Here is a 22540-nt window from a genome sequence, read left to right as displayed (position 1 = left end):
CCCTTGGGCGTACATGGAACCTAAAAAAGGTTGGGCGTTTAAGGGTTAAGCCACAAATTGAGAATTCAGATTAGCAAGAGTCTGCACAACCTACCTCTATATTTGGCTAAATGGAGCTACATAATTTGTAGCGCCGTCCCATAAGCATAATTGAAATACGAATGCAAAGTTTTTGAGGTTAGACCACTGTTGCCCTGAGCGCCTCAAATGTACCCCTACTATGAATTGGACCTTAATACAGGGGAGTTCGTTAAGGGGGTCCCGAAAAAATCAATCATTAGAAAAACTCGAAATCGTCGGATAAAGATAAGGTAAGTTAAGTACATGCAAAATAGTGTATATTTCAAAAATCTGACGGTTTTAGCGGAGCGTAACGAAATGAGCGAGTCACAAAATTTCACCAGAAAAAAGCAAATATTTCGAGAAATAAAAGTCAGATGGAAAAACTAAAAAAAATTTTCAATATTGTTTAAAAATCTATCGAATGACACCAAACACGGCCCCCACCTAGGTGGGGTGGCGGGTTACTTTAAAATATTAAATAGGAACTCCCATTTTTATTGCAGATTTGGATACGTTACGTAAAAATAAGTCACTTTTATTCGAGATATTTTTTCGAATTATGGATAGATGGCGCTATAATCGGAAAAACAATCGTTGGAAATGGAAAATTAAATTAAAAAATGGAAAGTCCCCGCTTAAATAGAAAACTTTACTTAACTTTTTTTGGTTTTCGGACCTAATCTTCACAACCCAATAGATCCCCATAACGCTCGAGTAACTGCAAATTTAGCATACTTTCCTCCCCTACTATATAATATTCAGTTTTTTGTATTCAATTGAATAGAAGGGTTTATTTGAAAAACAACGCATGCCTATTTTTCCCAAATTTGACTTTATGTATTCTTCCCATAGAATAGTAGTTTCTTTATCCAGCTATCACATTCAGTTGTGTAAAAATCTCAGATGTTCGGAGCAAACTACATAGAACATTTGGATAGTCTTAGAAAAACAACAGCTGTCGATGCATTTTGTTATAAAAACCACACTTGTCCCCATCGTTAAGGGTGAATGATATTATCCGTAAATTTATCAGGTGTGTGCATTCTTTTGTTAGTAATAGGTAATGTTTGTTTCATTTGTATTAGAAATAGTTCAGCATGGCGGAAACTGTTCAACATATTACCTCTATATTTTCCAAAATATTTTACTAAGTTTGTACTTATTTTTACTTAAAATATCAATAAAAATATAAAACCAATTCTCATAGATGATATGATATGAAACCAATAGATGATATCAGAACTTCCTTGATATCAGGACTCAGTTCAGGTGGTCTTCAAATTCAGCAAATTTTATTCTGGCTTTTTCTTCCATCATATCTAGTAACATCACTTGCTTCAGATCTCTAAATAGTCTCTGTTCAGTTACGTATCTCGGCATATTTACAGCTTCATTTATGCATCTGTTGTGTACTTTGTATCTTCTTTTTGTAATTGTAGCGTGTATCTTGTTTTTTGTGTGCACTTGTTCTGATTCATTTGAATGACTTTTATAAATACTTAATTTATTCTAAAATTTGAAAAAATAATAATTAAACTAACGTTGTGATGCAACTACATATAACATAAGTATATTAAAAATATATCTTATCCCAACTAGTTTTTATCTTAAGTTGACCCAACTTAAGATAAAAACTAGATTCCGTTGACAGTTACACCGCTTATAAATAATGATCAAGACTATTCAATATAAATTTCAAGTTTTATATTATTTGTGTAGGTACTTCTCTGATTGTAGTTCAAGGTGATACTTTTTCTATGAAAGGTAATTATATTACTTTTAGTTAAAATAGAAAAATAGATTAATCTTTTAGAGGGTTCCATCTATCTATCAGCCTTGCCACATCCAATCCTTCACTCTTCCATGGAGCCATGTGTATCCATTTTGAACCGGCTTGGTGTTTTAAGTCATCTGCCCATCTTATCTATGGCCTCCCTCTCTTTCGTTTGTGTGTCCATGGTCTCCACTCTGTAATAATGTTTTTGTGTCCATGGTCTCCACTCTGTAATAATGTTTTTGTCTAACAGTATGACCGGCGAATTTCCATTTTTGTTTTTAGCTATTTGACGAGTAGCATCCTTAACTTTTGTGATATTTCTTACCCAGGAATTCCTTTTTCTATCTGACAGTGTTATGTTGATCATTTGTCTTTCCATTGTTCTTTGTGTTTATGCAGTTCTCTCCATATTCGCTTTTGTGAATGTCGGAAGAATACATTGGTCCTAGAGTTTCGTTTTTAGATATTGAGGATATTTTTTATAAAGATAAAGAGGCCCATGCTAACTTTGTTCGTCTCTTTATTTCTGCCGTTTAGTTGTCTCTATTAAATTTTACTATTTCTCCCAAGTATATAATGTATTCAGTCGCTTCTTTTACTTGATTTTCTTTAACTTGATTTGTTATCATATTTGATTTGTTATAATTCATATTTAATTCAACTTTACTGGCTTCTTGGTCTAGTTGTTGTATCATTATTTGTGGTTGTTCCTTGTCTGTAGCAATAAGGACGATATCGTCAGCGTATCTTAGGTGATTATAGTATTGGCCGTTATTGATGATTCTATATTCTTCCCATTGAAATCTCTTGAAAATATCTTCTAGTGCTTGGTTGAAGAGTTTTGGCGAAATCGTATCTCCCAGTCTAATCCATTCATGCCCATTTCCTTTGCGGTTTTTTATTGAAGAACGAGTTCCCAGCAAATGGTCTCCTCTCTACTAAATAGCTCATTAAGGTATCTCCTCTATTGCTTCTTGACCCATATCCCAAATTTCCTATCCTTGTTTCTTCTTCACCCTGCTTCATTCCGAATTTTGCATTCAAATCTCCGATAATTAGTGTTATTCTCGTTTTACGTTCTTCGAGGGCCATTGTCACGTTTTCATAACATGCTTCAATATCTTCTTCTGGATAGGTTGAGGTAGGTGCATATATCTGCACTATCTTTAGTGACGTTCTTTTTATTTTCATTATGATATGTATATTACGCGGTCTGAAATTACTCTAAATGTGCTCATATTTACCAATCCTTTTGTTCACCATGAAGCCAACTCCGTTATTGTTGTTGTCTTCGTTACCTTTGTAATACAGTATGTTTCCTGATTTCAGCTGTAGTCCTTCTTTATCGTTTATTCTTCCTTCTGCAAGGCCCAATATTTAAAGGGAAAATATTTATTGTCAGCTATTTGCAGGTTTTAACAGTTATAAGACTTTTCCACACAATACCAAAATTGTAGGTATATTTTTAAAATAGTTATTAACAATTAATGAAAATTAAGAATTCTTAGGGCATTTATAATTTTATAAGCAAAAAATTAATTAGTAAATCAACATTCAAAATCGCCATTTTAAAGCTATACATGTATTTATCAAATAATCACTTCCAAATTAATTCAAAATACTTATTGAGCATTTTTTCCTTAAATCGAAGTTCCGAAACTCACTGCAGGAAACATAGAAGTTTGGGTTATCGAAGTCAATTAAACTAAAAAAAAAAATGGTCAGATACATGGTCGGGTCAGAGTCAGGGGAATTAGGGGAGTCAATATGGAACGAAAACATGCATTGTTTCCGAAAAATCCAAACAAGCTTATATTTTTCTAAAACGTTTTTTGTTTGTTTATATAAATGTTAAAGTTAAAAGTTGTACTCACATATTTAGCCGCTAATTGTACTAATTGTTTAAACAATAACAATTGTTTTGCATATTATACATAATTTTAAAATTTTTGTTGAATTCATTATTTTATTTTGATCAAATATGTTTTTGTTTTGTTCTTGATTATGCTGAATCCGAATATGGCATTACAATAATTGGAAAATATAAAAAAGAAATTTGAATTGATTTTTTTTGAGCCCTTACAGTATCTGAGTAACTAGGAACCACATAGGAAACTTTTTTATTAGATATCAATTTACAAAAAAAGTTATTCCTCATAAAATGCTCTGCATAGTCTAAAATTAAAAACTCAACCATCAGATATCGAATTTCGTTGAAGAGTAAAGTAGGTACCTTTATATTTCAGACTATCAAACATTTTTATTATGAAAAGTGGAATTAAAAACTATGTTATTTACATCCTTCTAATGGAAAAAAAGTGCCAATTTTTCTCAAATTACGGATACCTAACATCATTTTATTACAATTATGATAACTATTTTATTAACAATTTTACGAAAAAAAGTTATTCTTCAAAAATGCTCTACCTTATCTAAAATCTAAGATGCAACTATCAGATGTCAAACTTTTTTAATTTTATACGAGGTATTTAAAAAAATATGTATTTCGCTTAACAGTTTATAAGTACCTCCATAGTTCACAATATTTCAATTAGAAGGATGTAATTAAATATTGAAACATATAACAATTTTCGATATTGTGAAATATAAAGGTACTTTATTCTTGAGCCAAACTCATATTTTTTGAAATACCTCGTATAAAATTAATAAAATTTGATATCTGATGGTTGCGTCTTAGATTATATATTATGATGCAGAGTATTTTATAAAGAATAACTTTTTTTCGTGAAACGGACAATAAAAAAGTTATCAATAGATTCGGAGTAACGCAGACATACTGTATAAGAGCTCAATTTTTTTTAACATTTATTGTTCTTAAGCTTAAGATTTAAGCATCAAAGTTTTGATGACTGTACAAACATTTTTTTAACTGGTATTTTTTGGTTTTTGTATTACACCTTTTATCTTTCTTAATTTTCTCAAAAAGCAGTTGTTTATTTCATGTCTAAAGTAAAATAATTTAGTGCATTTTAAAGACTAGGTACACCTTAAGTTTTCAAGAAACACCTATAAAATTGTGATATATCTGTTCAAACTTGAGTAATACCCTCTTAAAGTGGTAGTAATTCTGTAAAACTACGAAGTTTTCAAAAATTACATTTTTTTGTGCAAATTTGAGGGTTGTAACTATAAGGGTAAAATTGTATTAGTTACAATTTTACCCTTATATATTTTTACCCTTATTATTGTGTTTCAATTTATCAATCAAAGATAGAATAAAAATTTTAATTTTTTTTAATATAACGCGGGCACATAAATTTGATCCACCCTGTACTTTGATTTGTAACCATTTATTTTAAGTAGTTTTTAAGAAGTGATTTATCGTTAGTAAGTTTTTTCCCTGAAAAATAAAACATTAGGAAAGAAAGTGATATGAATAGACCATAATTGTTCAGGGTATTTGGAGATTATAACGGTGTTTTGTTATGCATGCCACAGTAATTAGTTCTTAGGAAATTGAGGTAAAGAAAGTTTGGAATTTTAAATATGTTTGTTTAATGATAGGAATATTTAGATAATTATAATTTCCGAAAAATCCTAAGTTTGAGTAGGAATATTTTTGAAAGAATGACTGTTTTGTTTTCGAATGTAAAGAGAGGAAGGTGGGGAGATAAATGTTTCTGATTGGCTAGGCACTTTGGAATGGGGAAAGCTTTGTTTGAATGTGAGATAGTTTGGGAAAGAGGAACTCATTATGTGATTGGCATCGCTGAAGAGCAGTCAACGTTTTCGTGGATAGTTAGATAGCAAGTACCAGTGGGTGTTTTGATAGTGGAGAATAGAGCTGAAAAGTGGAACGAGACACAGATCAAATTGAGACGAAATACCTCTTTGATTCTGTATTATTGTGAGAAGGAGAGGAGAGAATTTTTGGAGTTTGTGTTTTGTTGGAGAATTGGTGCTGGTATGCTGATAGATTTGAAGCTTGAGAACGGAGAGGGCTTTGATGGGTAGCCTAACATAGTCAACGAGGGAGAGCTGTTTTGGGTCAAGAGAAGACATCAGAGTGAGTGAAGCAAAAGGTCAGTCAATTTATGTGAAAGATATTTTTATGTTCGGAAACTAAAATTTTGAGTAAAAGCATATGATTTAAAATTCCAATACTTCAAAAAGTAAATAGGAAGTATAGGTAATTTGCGAATACCTAAATTTGTTTGTTTAGCTTGTTTTATCAAAGTCATCGGGAACAAACCGATAAATTGTTTTTTTAACTAGAATAAATTTAAGTGGTAAAAATTTCATTCGGACAGCTATGTCCACAGTTTTTAAATTTGATCGATTTTTAGAGTATTTATTTTGATAATAAAATTCTGTATGCTTATTTTATATTTCTATTTAATTCCTTTTCCTAATATTTTTTCCGATTAGAACCAACTAAGAGATACTGAAACCACGAGAGAAGATAAGTATAATATAAGATAATTTAGATATTTTTTTGTATTATAAAAAGGCACCCTGAGATTTTTTATTAATTTTTTTGTATGATTTGCGACAATTGGATAAGTGATTAAATAATTAATTGGAGTAATCAAATAAAGATTAACTGATATTAAAGTAATAAAAAGTAGATCATAACAACATGGCGAACCAACGTGTGGCGTGAAGGTATCTCTGGTTGTGAATTTGAAGGAATAGGAAACGGAAAAACAGGTGAAGGAAAATTTATTTGCCCGTCGGAAGAAGTTGATATATCTAAAATTTATGAAATATTTTGTTTGGAGTTATTTTTATCTAGGTACAATTTTACATATTTATTTTATTTTTGATTGATTTGAATTTTGATAAATTTAAAAATTTGTGTGATAAATTGATTATATTTGGGGAGAGAAAAATTTTCGTCTCTACAGCATACAAGGTATTTTCGAATTTCGTATCAGGCGGGGATAAATTTTAACTACATGTCGATAACAACCAGTAGCAAAAGCAAAGAAAACAAAAAACAAGAAGAACATTTGGACAAGAAGAACATACAGAACAAGAAGACATTTTCGAAACAACAATCATGGCATCAGAACAACAGGAATTATCAGGAATAGATAAATTATTACAACTGATGCAAGTCCAGTCAGAAAAAATGGATAAAAATCAGGAAGAAACATCAAAGAAAATGGATAAAGTGGATCAAAAAATGGATGAACACAACAAAAATTGGATCAAAAAATGGATGAAACACAACAAAAAATTGATGAAACACAACAAAAATTGGATCAGAAAATGGATAAAATGCAAGAAAATCAGGAAGAAACAAAACGAGTAATGAAAGAAAATCAGGAGGAAACAAAACAAGCAATAGAAGAGAGCAATAAGAAAATAGAGGAACGCATAGAAAACTATGAAAAGGAAATAAAAGGATGTTTGACAACAATGAAAAACGAGATAGAACAACAAGAAATAAAAATTAAGGATCACATGAAAGAACAAGAAATGAAAATTCAAAATAAAATGGAGGAGTTAACAAATTGTCAAAAAAAGGAACTAGAAAATTTGGAAAATAAGTTGGAAAATGCTATTCAAGTAGACAGAGAAGAAGTGGAAAAAATAATCACAGAAATAAAAAAACAAGTCACCGAAAACAAGACGCAACAGAATTTCGGAGAAAGAAGGGAAACGATTATCCATAGTACAAAGGATGTGAAAATAAAGTTTGGCGGGGATATAAAAAAATTACACCCAGTAATTTTCATAAATAATTTAAAAAAGAAAGTACAATACATCGGTAACTTCGAAACAGCCAAAGAAATGATAAGGAACCATCTTAAAGATGAGGCGAGTTTATGGTTTGATAGCAAAGAAGAAGAATTGGACAATTGGCATAAATTCGAACAAAAGTTCCTGATTTATTTCTGGGGAAAAATACAACAGCTAGAAATAAACAAGGAGTTGCAAAATGGGAGGTACCATGATAGAATGGGTATTTCAGAAAAAACATATGCACTACAATTATACAACAATGCAAAACATCTACAGTACAATTATTCTTACGAACAGCTAGTAGAACTGATAGCCAGACATTTTGAAGATACCTTAGAAAATCACATAACGTTACAAAACTACAAAGATATCGACAGTTTATGCCAATTCTTACAAATACGAGAAGCAAAAATGAGAGAAAGAGAAATAAGAAGATCGCAAGATAATTATAGACAACGCGAAAATCGAGACTACAGAGATAGAAGACAAAACTTTAGGAGAGATTATACAAGAAGAGAAAACGAAAATAGAGACAACGGAAGAGGAAACTATGAACAAAGAAATCGGCAATGGAATGAAGACAGATATCGAGAAAACCAGAATAGAAATAACACCCGCACAAATCAAGAAGACAGAAATGATAATAGAAGGAATGAGCAGGAAAATCGTGGAAACTGATACGGGTCCGACAGACAAAGAGAAAATAGAAGAGCGGTAAACAATACGCAAATAGGTGAATATGAGGATGAGAGACAAAGCGACGGAAGAAGAAGCGAAGAAGAACAGTAAGCGTCTTTTCACGAAGGCGCTCACTAAACACAAAAGAACAAACAGGAATTTTTTGTCACCCGAAGAAATTTATTAAATTAGCAGGAAATAATGATAAAAGGAGTGGATTTAATTTAAAATTTGTAGATGGTTTTATCAATGAGAAACCGATTAAAATTATGATTGATACTGGTTCGGAAATTACATTGATTAACAGGAAATTAATAGAAGATGTTGATTTAACGAATTTAATTTATAAAATTCCCAGTGTAAATTTAGTGGGCGCAAATAAACGGACTTTGGCAACAATAAATGAAGGAATACGAATAAAGGTTCGATTGGGGAAGAAACTTTATGCACTACAATGTGTTATAATGCCAAACATGATGCATGATATGATCGTAGGCGTGGATGAATTGTCAGAAAACCATGTGGTGATAGATTTCAAAAATAACACGATGAAAATCACAAAGGGAAAAGAAGAAGAACAGGACATTCTGGAAATGGACAAGGAACATGAGAAACGGAAAAAGGATAATGTAGACAAAAATCAAACGGTGGAAATGAATTTGGCAATGAAGCAAGGACAGAAAAGAAAGAGGAGAAAGAAGCAGAAGATAAGTAAAGACAATGGAGCCTGGGATTCCTCGAAAAAAGAGATGAGCCCACAAGAAGAAAAAGAAGAAGAAGAAGAAAAGAGATTGACAAAAGAAAATGAAGCTTGGGATTCCTCAAAAGAAGAGATGAGCCCAGAAGAAGAAGAGATCAGAATAGAAAAAGAAGGCGAGAGAGAGACCATTGAAACTGTGGTATTTGAAGAAGAAGTATGCAAAATGGAGGAGGCAGAATACACAATAAACATGTGTAAAGAATAGGAGGAAAAAGAAATAAAATTGATATGTGGAGAAGGAAAGGAGAAGGAACTGCGCGAAATATTGAGGGAGTATGAAAATTTAATAAATGAAGAAAACAGAGTAGCCAAAAAGTATGAACATTTATTTGAGGTTAAGGACTTAGGAAATTTTCGATCGAAAACTTACCCCATCCCATATAAGTATCGACAAGAGGTGAAAGGAGAAATCAATAAAATGTTAGAAGATCAAATCATAGAGAGATGTGACTCGCCGTATGTCAACCCAATCGTGATTGTTAAAAAAAGCAGTGGAGAATTGAGGCTATGTTTGGATGCCCGGAATATAAATCAACACACGGTATCTCAATATGAATCACCTCTCAACATCGAGGCTATTTTTGGGAGAATTACAGGATCACATATTTTTTCTAAAACTGACTTAAAACATAGTTTTTGGTTGATACCGTTAGCAGAAAACTACACCGCTTTTTCAATCGATGGTATTGTGTACCGATTTAAAGTAGTGCCTTTTGGGTTACAAAGTGCTTGTGCAGCACTGGTAAGAGCTCTCCATATAATATTGAACAGGTATGAAGATTTTATAGTACACTACATCGACGACTTACTAATTTTTTCACCAGATACATCGAGTCATTTGAAACACATAAAAATTATCTTAGAAGAGTTGGACAAGGCCGGATTAAAATTGAATATTGAAAAATGTCAATTTTTCAAAAAGAATTGACATATTTGGGTTTTAAATTGGAAATAAAAACAGTTAGTTTAGCCGAGGACCGAGTAAAACTCATAGATGAATACCCAAGGCCAACGAATTTGAAAACATTGAGAGGTTTTCTTGGGACGATCAACTATTTCAAAATACTAATTCCTGATTTGAGCCAGAAGGAGATTCCATTGATAAAATTATTGAAGAAAGGTGTTAAATGGAATAGGAAAGAAGAACAAGAGAAAGCTTTCCAAATATTAAAAGAAGAATTCTCGAAAGGAACTAAAATATGTCATCCCATGTACAATTTACCTTTCATATTACGAACTGATGCTTCCATCCAAAAATTCGCGGGAGTTTTGTCGCAGATACAAAACAACCAAGAAGTGCCAATTTGTTTTATTTCCCGGGTGACAAAAACACACGAAAGAAAATACAGTGTGACTGAATTAGAGTTTGCTAGCGTACTTTTTTGTGTAAATAAATTAAGGTTTTATCTATTAGGAGCAAAATTCACAATCGAAACAGATCATGCAGCTTTGGTGCATATCATGAAAAATCGACTGGTTAACAATCGTATACATCGAGGCATTTTGTTACTACAGGAGTATGATTTTGAGTTTCGATACATAAAAGGAAAAGACAACATTATAGCCGACGCTCTCACACGTGATGAAGACACTGGAAAAAAGGAAGCAATTGTTTTTCAGGTGGGACTAAATATCTTGACACAAGAGGAAGGTGTATTTTCGTTAAACGAAATAAGAATAAATCAAGAAGATCTGGAGGAAAAAAAAAGAAGAGCGGAAAGGGAAAATGATATTTTCTTCAAAAGAATCGATGGAAAGGAACTATATTTGGTAACACAGACATTGGCAGAGAGGATCATACAAAAATAACACGATGACAAAGGGCATATCGGTAGCAGGAAGGTTTGGCTGGTTTTTCGAGAAAACTATATCTGCCGAAAAGATTACCGGATTGCCAAAGAAGTGACACAAAAATGCGAAATATGTCAAAAATATAAAAGCAGAAATTTCAGAAATGAAAATATTGCTAAAATATTGTATCCCGTCAAAAATTGGATATTGTAGCAATAGATATGTTAAGTGATCTGATAATGACCACGCAAAGGAACAAACATATTTTGGTGATGGTCGTAAAGTTATACAGTTGCCGTACGACAAAGGGGGAAGAAATAATGAGAAAGATTGACAATTTTATAGCCACCGTAGGAACACCAAGAAGAATTCTCTTAGACAACGCAACGTATTTCCGGAGTGAGCGTTTCAAGAGACATCCTCAAAGTAATCCTTCAGAGCGTTTTAAACAGGAGACTACGAAATTCCTTCGCATTGCTGCAAATGGACAACATCGACGATGGGGTAGGAAAGTGGCAGAAATAGAAAAATACTTAAACACCATTCCAAGTACGGTGACAAAAGAGACTCCGGAATATATCATGAAGGGTGTTATGCAAGTACGGCCATGGGAAGAACATGAACAGAGGGAATACCAACGAGTTTTGGAAACTGTGCAAAGGAGGCTGCAGCGCAGTAATGAGAAATATATCCAAAGACAAAATCATAATAGGAGACGACGACCAGTGACTTTTCAGAAGGGAGAAAAGGTGCTTGTAAGGGCATTACGAGTATCAAATCTCACTGGGGACGTTTGCGCAAAACTAATGCCTATTTTCGAGGGTCCATACATCGTGCACAATGAAAATGGAATAAACAGTTATGTTCTGAGGCATGTGGAATCAGAAAAGATACGAGGAGTTTACAATATCCATGATGTGTACAAATACCACGAATAAGGACAAATGCATAAAATTTAAGGTAGGATAAGAGAATTAGATTAGGATAACATGATAACAAGAAAAAAATTTGTTGTCGAGAGAAAATCATTCTTTTCGTTGCACTTATTAATAACGATTTTATCTCAAAACAAGGCAGGGATGTTATTGTGTTTCAATTTATCAATCAAAGATAGAATAAAAATTTTAATTTTTTTTAATATAACGCGGGCACATAAATTTGATCCACCCTGTACTTTGATTTGTAACTATTTATTATAAGTAGTTTTTAAGAAGTGATTTATCGTTAGCAAGTTTTTTCCCTGAAAAATAAAACATTAGGAAAGAAAGTGATATGAATAGACCATAATTGTTCAGGGTATTTGGAGATTATAACGGTGTTTTGTTATGCATGCCACAGTAATTAGTTCTTAGGAAATTGAGGTAAAGAAAGTTTGGAATTTTAAATATGTTTGTTTAATGATAGGAATATTTAGATAATTATAATTTCCGAAAAGTCATAAGTTTGAGTAGGAATATTTTTGAAAGAATGACTGTTTTGTTTTCGAATGTAAAGAGAGGAAGGTGGGGAGATAAATGTTTCTGATTGGCTAGGCACTTTGGAATGGGGAAAGTTTTGTTTGAATGTGAGATAGTTTTGGAAAGAGGAACTCATTATGTGATTGGCATCGCTAAAGAGCAGTCAACGTTTTCGTGGATAGTTAGATATCAAGTACCAGTGGGTGTTTTGATAGTGGAGAATAGAGCTGAAAAGTGGAACGAGAGACAGATCAAATTGAGACGAAATACCTCTTTGATTCTGTATTATTGTGAGAAGGAGAGGAGAGAATTTTTGGAGTTTGTGTTTTGTTGGAGAATTGGTGCTGGTATGCTGATAGATTTGAAGCTTGAGAACGGAAAGGGCTTTGATGGGTAGCCTAACATAGTCAACGAGGGAGAGCTGTTTTGGGTCAAGGGAAGACATCAGAGTGATGGTAGGGGAGCCCAAGCAGGGATTTTTGCAGTTACTCGAGCGCGTCAGATTATCATATAGAGAGAAACCTGGTACCCTGCAGATGTACATCTACCATATATTGGCTCTTAACACAGGGGAGTTCGTTAAGGGGGGCCCGAAAATAAAAATCTATCCTTAAAAAAACTCGAAATTGTCAGATTAAGATGAAGTAAGTTAAGTACATGCAAAAGAGTGTATATTTCAAAAATCTGACGATTTGAGCCGGGCGTATGGAAATGGGTGTGTCCCAAAGTTTCACAAGAAAAAAGCGAATATTTCGTGAAATGAATGACAGACCGAAAAAGTAAAAAATATGTGCTCAATATTTTTAAAAATCTATCTAATGATACCAAACACGACTTCTTACGGAGAGGGGTGGGGGGTAAATTTAATATTTTAAATACGAATCCCGCGATATTTCGCGAAATGAACATCAGATTGAAAAACTGTGAAATACACTTATTTAATATTTTTAAAAAATCTATCTAATGGCATCAAACACGACCCCCCACGGAGGTGGAGTGGGGGGTTACTTTAAAATCTTAAATAGGAGCCCCCATTTTTTATTGCAGATTTGGATTCCTTACGAAAAAATAAGTAACTTTTATTCGAAACATTTTTTCGAATTATGCATAGATGGCGTTATAATCGGAAAAAACAATTGTTGGAAACGGAAAATTAAATTTAAAAATGGCAAGCGCCCACTAAAATAGAAAATGTTACTTAACTTTTTTTGGTTTTAGGACCTACTCTTCACAACCCAATAGGTCTCCAAAGCGCTCGAGTGACTGCACATTTAGCATACTTTGCTCCCCTACCATGAGTGAAGCAAAAGGTCAGTCAATTTATGTGAAAGATATTTTTATGTTCGGAAACTAAAATTTTGAGTAAAAGCATATGATTTAAGAGTCCGATATTTCAAAAAGTAAGTAGGACGTATAGGTGGTTTGCGAATACCTAAATTTATTTGTTTAGCTTGTTTTATCAAAGTCATCGGGAACAAACCGATAAATTGTTTTTTTAACTAGAATAAATTTAAGTGGTAAAAATTTAATTCGGACAGCTGTGTCCACAGGTTTTAAATTTGATCGATTTTTAGAGTATTGATTTTGATAATAAAATTCTGTATGCTTATTTTATATTTCTATTTAATTCCTTTTCCTAATATTTTTTCCCGATTAGAACCAACTAAGAGATACTGAAACTACGAGAGAAGGTCAGTATAACATAAGATAATTTAGATATTTTTTTGTATTATAAAAAGGCACCCTGAGATTTTTTATTAATTTTTTTGTATGATTTGCGACAACTAGATAAGTGATTAAATAATTAATTGGAGTAATCAAATAAAGATTAAGTGATATTAAAGTAATAAAAAGTTGATAATAACAATATACAGTGCTAGTTAAAAGTCCGTACCCCCCCTCGTATCTTTTGAACGGTTATACTTATAATAGTGAAATTTGGAGGGAGGAAATAAATGGATGTAGGCGTCTTAACTAGTCATGACAGGTGACGTAATAGTGACAGATGACGTTGCAGCGCCACCATGACAGATAATTTTAAATGAGACCTTATGGCAAGTGATACCTCGTTTGAAAGGTATTGAAAATACCTATTCAGCCATACTAATTTTTTTGGATATAAGTTGATTTTGATTTTGGTGAATAAATGAAATAAATATAAAATTGTAGTTTCGCATTTAATTAATAAAAATTCAAATGTCCGCCTATGTTTTTTTTTGTCAAAAAAGTTCAGTTTTTCAGTTCTCTAATAGTTTTTACGTCAACGTCAACCCTTTTGACAAGTAATCATAGGCGGAGGTTTGAATTTTTATAAATTAAATGCGAAACTACAATTTTCTATTATTTCATTTATTCATCAAACTTAGCTTAAACTCAAACAAAATTAGTATGACTGAATAGGTATTTTCAATACCTTTCAAACGAGGTATCACTTGCCATAAGGTCCCATTTAAAATTATCTGTCATGGTGGCGCTGCAACGTCATCTGTCATTATTACGTCACCTGTCATAACTAGTTAAGACGCCTAAATCCGTTTATTTCGTCCCTCCAAATTTCACTATTATAAGTGTAACCGTTCAAAAGATACGAGGGGGTACGGACTTTTGACTAGCACTGTATTTACCGTACTTATTAGGGATGGCGGTTTTTGACAAAACACCGGTTTTCGGTTATACCGGTTTTTTTTGCTTACGGTTTAACCTGGCGGTTATAACCGGCCAAAAAAAACCGGTTTTTGAAAAAACCGGTTTTTGGTTTTTTTTTTAATCCAATAGGTTACAAAGTTACATTTACAATACACTTTAGTTTGCGATACTCCATTCGACTCGATATCAATATGATCAAAATTAGTACTATCGAATGAACATGTATTACTTTTAACACGTTTGTATATTTGTAGAATAGGTACATTTTAACTCATTTAATACTTCCTGTATGAGTGTATCGTTTTGAAAACGTAGCGAAATTCTTGGAGATTCGTATTCGTAATTAGTAATTCGATATTCATAGTCAGAGCATTATTTTTGGTAATCAGAAAAAGTCATTCATCCACTTTCAATGTCAAGAGTTAAGTGTGAAAAATAGATGATTACAAATACCTTTTCCAGGAAATATTATTATAATAAAACTTAATAATTATTGTTTCTGACTGATGTAACATTGCACTTTCAGTTTGCTTCTGTTATTTTATAAAATAAAATAAAATTTGAATTATTGTTTTGTTTGGAATAATTACTTGAGAATAATAATTATGATTGGGATCCAAACTAATACCTAACCTAATCCTAATCACCGTAAAAACCTAATAACCGGTTTTTACTTTAAAAAGAAAAAACCGGTTACAACCGGGACAAAAAAACAACAGGTAAAACCGGTTATTGCGAAGTAAAAAAACCGGTTTTAGGTTTAAACCGGTAGGTTTTTCCCATCCCTAGTACTTATGCCCATATATTTATTTCTTTTTATTATAAATATAAGGTAGCTTTATTGTTTTTATTTCACGTTCAATTTGTAAAATTAAATTTGATCAATTATTTAAAGAATTATATTAAAAAAACTCAAGTGTGCGCTTCACCGAATGCTACTGTACAATGTGCCAATGTTTTTGAGAAGGGTGACTTTAGCGTTATAAATAAAACATTTTAGAAGCTACAGATTAAATTTTAGAAAAATCTTTATATAAGGTTTTTTTTCTAGGATTTATATTTTCTTAGGTATTTAAAAAACAAATAATTTCGCAGTTCATTTGTTCAATAAAAAATGAAGCACTCACTTCTGGAGTAGAACTTTTTGATATGTTGTTTATTAAACATTTCTTAATTAAATTACAAAAATATTGATTTTTTCCGTAAACAGAAACTCTATTGATTCCCATAAATAGCTTATTTCGCTGGACTATGTGTAAGAAGTGAAAAAGTCTTATCATTATACTCGTATATGTAAAATACATATATAGTCCAGAAAGCCACTGCGCATCCGCTAGGAAAAATATTCTAATTCGGATTTTTTGCACAATCTTACTCAAAAAGGACTCCTTTTAAAAAATTTGCATGTTGCCAGGACCAAAAGGTGGTCAAAAATTTTTTAAACGTTTTTTTTTTGTTTTTTTCCTGAAACTATTTTTTTGCATGGAAAAAAGTTTTTTTTAGGTTTTTTGGATCATTCCAAACAGAAAAGGTCTTCAGTGACTTTTCTCTAAAAATGATAGTTTTTGACATATAAGCGATTAAAAATTGAAAAATTGCGAAATCGGCCATTTTTAACCCTCAAAAACTATGTGAAAAACTGAAAATTTGAATGTTGCCAAGATAGGTAGATATTCTTTAAACATCGATTGATGAAATCCCGAAGAGTTTTTTGCAATACAATATTCAAAACTCCTTTGTTTTTTAATTGCTAATCAAGCGTGCGCGACACTATTTTCCACCGACAGTATGGTGCAAATGAAAGGAATAAATTCGTTATTTCGTAAACCGGCGACTTTAAGGCAAAATCCCGAAACAGGTCGATTTTTATTTTTAAGTTATGATATTGCGGCATATATGGTATACTAGTGACGTCATCCGTCTGGGCGTGATGACGTAATCGATGATTTTTTTAAATAATAATAGGGGTCGTGTGGTAGCTCATTTGAAAGGTTCTTCTCTATTCAGTAATGTAAACATTTACATAATTATTTATACAGGGTGTCCTTCTACTTCTTTTTTTGTCAAATAATTTAGTTTAATAAAAAAATTTTGGACACCCTGTATAAATAATTATGTAAATGTTTATATTACTGAATAGAGAATTGAAGAACGTTTCAAATGAGCTAGCACACGACCCCTATTCTCATTTAAAAAAATCATCGATTACGTCATCGCGTCCAGATGGATGACGTCACTAGTATACCATATATACCACAATATCACAACTTAAAAATAAAAATCGACCTGATTCGGGATTTTTCCTTAAAGTCGCCGGTTTACGAAATAACGAATTTATTCCTTTCATTTGCACCATACTGTCGGTGGAAAATAGTGTCGCGCACGCTTGATTAGCAATTAAAAAACAAAGGAGTTTTGAATATTGTATTGCAAAAAACTCTTCGGGATTGCATCAATCGATGTTTAAAAAATATCTACCTATATTGGTAACATTCAAATTTTCAGTTTTTCACATAGTTTTCGAGGGTTAAAAATGGCCGATTTCGCAATTTTTCAATTTTTAATCGCTTATATGTCAAAAACTATCATTTTTAGAGAAAAGTCACTTAAGACCTTTTCTGTTTGGAATGATCCAAAAAACCTAAAAAAACTTTTTTCCATGTAAATAAAATAGTTTTAGGAAAAAAACAAAAAAAAAAGTTTAAAAATTTTTTGACCACCTTTTGGTCCTGGCAACATGCAAATTTGTTAAAAGGAGTCCTTTTTGAGTAAGATTGTGCAAAAAATCCGAATTAAAATATTTTTCCTAGCGGATGCGCAGTGGCTTTCTGGACTAATATAAAAAGTCTTATTATTTTATGCTATTATTATAATAATGAAGTTTGTATTTCAGGAAAATGATTGGATTTCTGGTACTGGTTTCAGTCCTGCCTGCTTTAAGTTTATGTGGTGGATGTAACTATAGTTATTATATTGTTCATTGTCAAGGAATAATACAAGATGATTTCGTCATGGAACTACTTCGCAACAAAGATTTCATTTCTGATTTAAAAGAAATTGTGATCGAAGATTCTGACTTTTCCAGCATACAACCGTTTGTAAATATTTCAACCTATTTGTATCCAGCTCGGGTTGACATTAGTTCTTTAACAATTATTAGATCTAAAGTGGATGGTATCAGTAACGACACATTTAGGGCTTTCGATAATTTAAAAAAACTAAATTTAAGTAATAATAATATAACAAATCTGGTTTGGGTGACTAGTCTATTTATATACTATAACAATTATTTAGATTTATATTTAAGTTATAACAGAATTTCTGAACTTGATTTTAATAATTTCAGGCAGCAAATGTCATCAATTTGGTTAAACAATAACGAAATTTCTATACTAAAACCAGTTTCTGACCCCAGCTACAGAAGCTTTAAATTTCTAGATTTGAGCCATAATAAATTAGTGTCTTTTTCTGAATTTGAGTGCAACATAAATATTCGATCTTTGAATTTAAGTTACAATTATCTACAATCGCTGGAGTTACGAAGTAGTAAAGATCTTTTAAGAATTGAGGGTCATGGGAATAGTAATATTTCGTATATTGGAACCAGCAACTCTTATAGTGTTTCTAATTTTTACTCCAGTTTTATACCTAATAATTCTTTATCCATATATAACATATTTAAGTTAAACTGGTTAGATACAGATATGCCAGTTTTGGATAGTAATAAACTACCCAGTATAAGCTCAGCAGGTACTATCGATTTTTCGAACAATAACTTAACCAGTATTCCGCCAAATTATTTTCAATTTGTTAAATCTTCTGTATTTAATCTGAGCCTCAATAACTTTGATGTAATATCTAATACAGTGTTTGGAGTAAACTCAATCATCACTAGTATTGATCTCTCTTTTTCTAATATAAAAAAAATAAGTAAAAATTTTTTCATAAATTGCTGTTCTATCAGTTACTCTTCCAATTTAAATCTAAGTGGTAACGCTCTTGAAGAATTAGATGGAATTTGTAATATAATACCGCGATTGAAACATCTAGATCTTTCTTTTAATAAAATAACAAATCTATCTCAAATATCAGTATCAAATTGTTCATATATATCTTCGTATAATATTTCCAACAATTTTATAAACGTCATTCCTCCAGGAACTTTTCATGGCGACGAACCTATAGAATACCTTGATATAAGTGAAAATAATTTATTGTTTATCAATGAGTCAACTTTTAGAAACCTTAAAAGCAGTCTAAAAAATATTAGTCTAAGTAAAAATAACATATTGACTATTGGTAGCAAAAGTTTTCATGATTTTGATGAATTAAAAACTATTGACCTATCAGAAAATAAAATAAAGGATATTGAAGAGTTCGCTTTTTCGAATTTGAAAAATATCGATACAATTAATTTGTCTAGCAATGCAATTGAATTACTGGAAAGCTATACCTTTAACAACACTAGTGTGAAAAATATCGACCTTCAAGGTAATCCTGTTCATTATATCAGAGAAAAAGCTTTTTCCAACTTATATTATTTAGAGACTCTAAATCTTTCGAACAGTGCTATAGCCATATTGGAAAATGACGTTTTCTTCAGTTTACCAAAAATTCGTACCATAGATTTAAGCAATAATTACATATTTTTGTTAAATAACTATACTTTCAGGAACTTACCTGTACGAAACATCTATTTATATGGAAATAAAATAGAAAACATTTCTCAAAACGCCTTCGACAATTTGCAAGACTTGGAATATTTGGACTTATCTAATTTGGGAATTTCAAAAATTGATCCTTACGCTTTTAACAAAATGAATAATTTAATAGAAGTAAACTTGAAAAATAACAATATACAGGGACTTGAAAAATATACATTTCACATGGTCAATATCAGGACGTTATTTCTTAATTCAATATCAAGTCCAATAATATTGGATAATACCGTTGAAATCAACACATTGTTAATTCAGTTGACTGGTACAATAGACGAACAATTTATTTCAAGTGTTTTCCTTAAAAATTTAACTATAATTGATTCTTATATAGAATTACTAAAAAATAATTGTTTTGATGATTTGCCATTATTAAAGTCTCTAAATTTAATAAACACAACAATTGACGTCTTTGAAGATGACATTTTTAGTGGTTTAACGAGTTTAACTTATTTAGATGCGTCACAATTTTTTCAAAATAAAACGTCGTTAAAAGAATATACATTTAAGGATATGCGTAATTTAGAAGTTCTTAATATTTCCAATTCTGCCTTAGATACAATAGAAAATAACGCTTTTGCTGGACTTTCCAAATTAAAGGAATTAAATTTAGAAAGAAACAAATTATCATCTATTAATCAATCTACATTTCAACCTCTAAACGTTGAAACTTTGAATCTGTCAAGAAACAAATTGACAAATGTTACCTTAACGGCAATCACTAACGATTTACCAAACTTGATTACCCTTAATCTTAGCTCCTCATCTATACGAAACGTCTACACTTCAGAACTGGAAAATCCGAATAGAGTTGAATATTTAGACCTATCAAATAATTATATTACAAATCTGGATTCACAAACATTTAGATCATTCAAAGATTTAGTTAAGTTGTATCTTCATAGCAACGAGCTGTCAACAATTAAGTATGAAACCTTCAATTACACAAAAAATCTTCAAACACTTAGATTAGATAATAATAAAATCACTTTCTTGAATGCTGGTGTATTTGATGGATTAGAAAGCTTATTATTTCTTAATATATCCAATAACGAAAATTTACTTTTACAATATGGATTCGTACCTTTTCAAACTCTTAGATATTTACATACGTTGTATTTAGATAATACTCATTTGACTAGAACTATGATTGATTTGACAAATTTTAGAAAAACGTTTCCTTATTTATCCAAAATTGGTATTAATGATAACCAGTTATCTTGCAGTGAATTATTTGATATGATGTTGTATTTTGATGACTACAAGATTGACTACACGCCTTATAATCCAAAATTTTATGAACAAAATTTGAATGGGATAACATGTAGTACTTAAATAGAAACTGTTGTTTCAAATTTTATACTGCTAAATAATATACCTGTAAGGCAGGCCGCACATCAAAGAAACATGAAACGTAAATTACGTTTCATGGAAATAAACCACTGCTAAACAAATATACATCCAGCCATTTATGAGACTCTCCGAAAATAAAAATGTGTCATGAGCATGAATCACACTCGATTCATTGATAGGCGGACTTTGATATTTGTTTAGCAGCGTTTTCTTTTCATGAAACATGTTTTTCGTTTCATGTTTCATGTTTTTCGTTTCATGTTTCTTTGGTGTGCGGCTTGCCTAAGGAAAATATGTTAAGACTTATATCGAGAAAACACATGTAATAATAAATATAATTATAAATGCCTTTATTTTCTTTATCCCTGTATCAGTTTTGTCAAGCATAACAAAACAAAACAGAGTATCGATTTAGCATTCGAAGCGAACAGTTCGTTTTTGCGTGTGTGATCGGTGAAAATTAGTTTTGGTGAGTCGGTAATTAATAAAATGGAAGTCCATACCATTGGCAAAGGACATCCACCCGATCGGGGAGGGACGATAAATATTAATAATATGGAACTGGATCAGGAGGAAAAACAAACACAAATAAGTCAAAATGCAAGTTCACAGGTACAAAAGGTAGCAAAAACACAATCAAATAACTTTTTTCCAGTTTATCAGGTAAGCGATAACAATAATTCTAATGAAAACCATTTGTTAATTAAACCTATTAAAAACAAATATACACAAGGAGACCAAGGACCGTATTTTGTCTATTTACAAAACCGAAACAGGCACATTGGCCGGCTACATCGAATCGCCACCGCGCGTCTTGTGCTTTCTGCAGAACCTACGGTAAGAGATAATATAGTTCACATAAGCGTTATTGGTAGAAATAAAGTTAGAATTGAATGTAATTCATATAAAAACGCAAATATTTTAATTGATAGTAAAAATTTATTAGAAAAAGATTATGACATATACATTCCTAATTTTATGGTACAAAAAAGTGGAGTAATTACAGGGGTCGATAAAGGTATCTCAGAAAACGAATAAAAGGACATTATTGTTTGTAAATATGGTAATTTTAAGGTATTAAGTGTAAAAAGAATGAAAAGAAAATCAAACAACGAGCTGATAGAGACGGGTACGATAGTGGTGACTTTTAGAGGACAAATGATACCAAAAGAAGTTATCATTGAGAGAATGATATATCAAGTCGAAACCTATATACCGAGAGTAATGCAATGCCTAAACTGTTTAAGGTATGGCCACGTCACGGGTCAATGTAGGGGGAAAAAAAGATGCGGACAATGTAGACAGGAGCATGAATCTGAAGCATGTGAGTTAACAGAGCCTACTTGTTTATTCTGTTTTGGAAAACACTCAGCACTGGACCGAGCAAAATGTCCTGAGTTTGAGAAACAAAAGGCTATCAAATATCTTATGGTAAACGAAAATATGGCATTTGAAGAAGCAAAATTAAAGTACAGTAATAGCTATACCTCAGCCTTAAAAACATCAAATGCAGGAAATAGATACACAATAACAACAAAAAGAAAATAGAGCGAAGCCACTCAAAATAAATCGGTTTACCCATATT

At 31.6% G+C, this 22540-nt stretch overlaps 2 protein-coding genes across 3 annotated transcripts in view; both read left to right on the top strand.

The window, feature by feature from the left end:
• Window positions 1–22540, top strand: part of LOC126879849 (chaoptin-like) — a 331796-nt gene that overhangs the window by 36909 nt on the left and 272347 nt on the right. The window lies entirely within an intron of this gene.
• Window positions 1693–21304, top strand: LOC126879848 (chaoptin-like). 2 transcript variants are annotated; one of them, XM_050643147.1, is made up of 3 exons: window positions 1777–1827; window positions 13457–13548; window positions 17778–21304. In XM_050643147.1, the coding sequence occupies exon 3, from the start codon at window positions 17782–17784 to the stop codon at window positions 20935–20937; it is 3156 nt and encodes a 1051-aa protein (XP_050499104.1). In that variant the 5' UTR covers window positions 1777–1827; window positions 13457–13548; window positions 17778–17781; the 3' UTR covers window positions 20938–21304. The 2 variants fall into 2 exon arrangements, with proteins under 2 accessions (XP_050499103.1, XP_050499104.1); XM_050643146.1 differs by lacking the exon at window positions 13457–13548 and having other exon boundaries at window positions 1693–1827.

Source organism: Diabrotica virgifera, chromosome 2 (genome assembly GCF_917563875.1).
Source record: "Diabrotica virgifera virgifera chromosome 2, PGI_DIABVI_V3a".
Taxonomy (NCBI): domain Eukaryota; kingdom Metazoa; phylum Arthropoda; class Insecta; order Coleoptera; family Chrysomelidae; genus Diabrotica; species Diabrotica virgifera.
This window is presented reverse-complemented; position numbering and strand designations above follow the sequence as displayed.

Excerpts from the sequence above, each read along its gene's own strand:
- LOC126879848 (XM_050643146.1), top strand. The coding sequence starts at position 17,782 with ATGATTGGATTTCTGGTACTGGTTTCAGTCCTGCCTGCTTTAAGTTTA.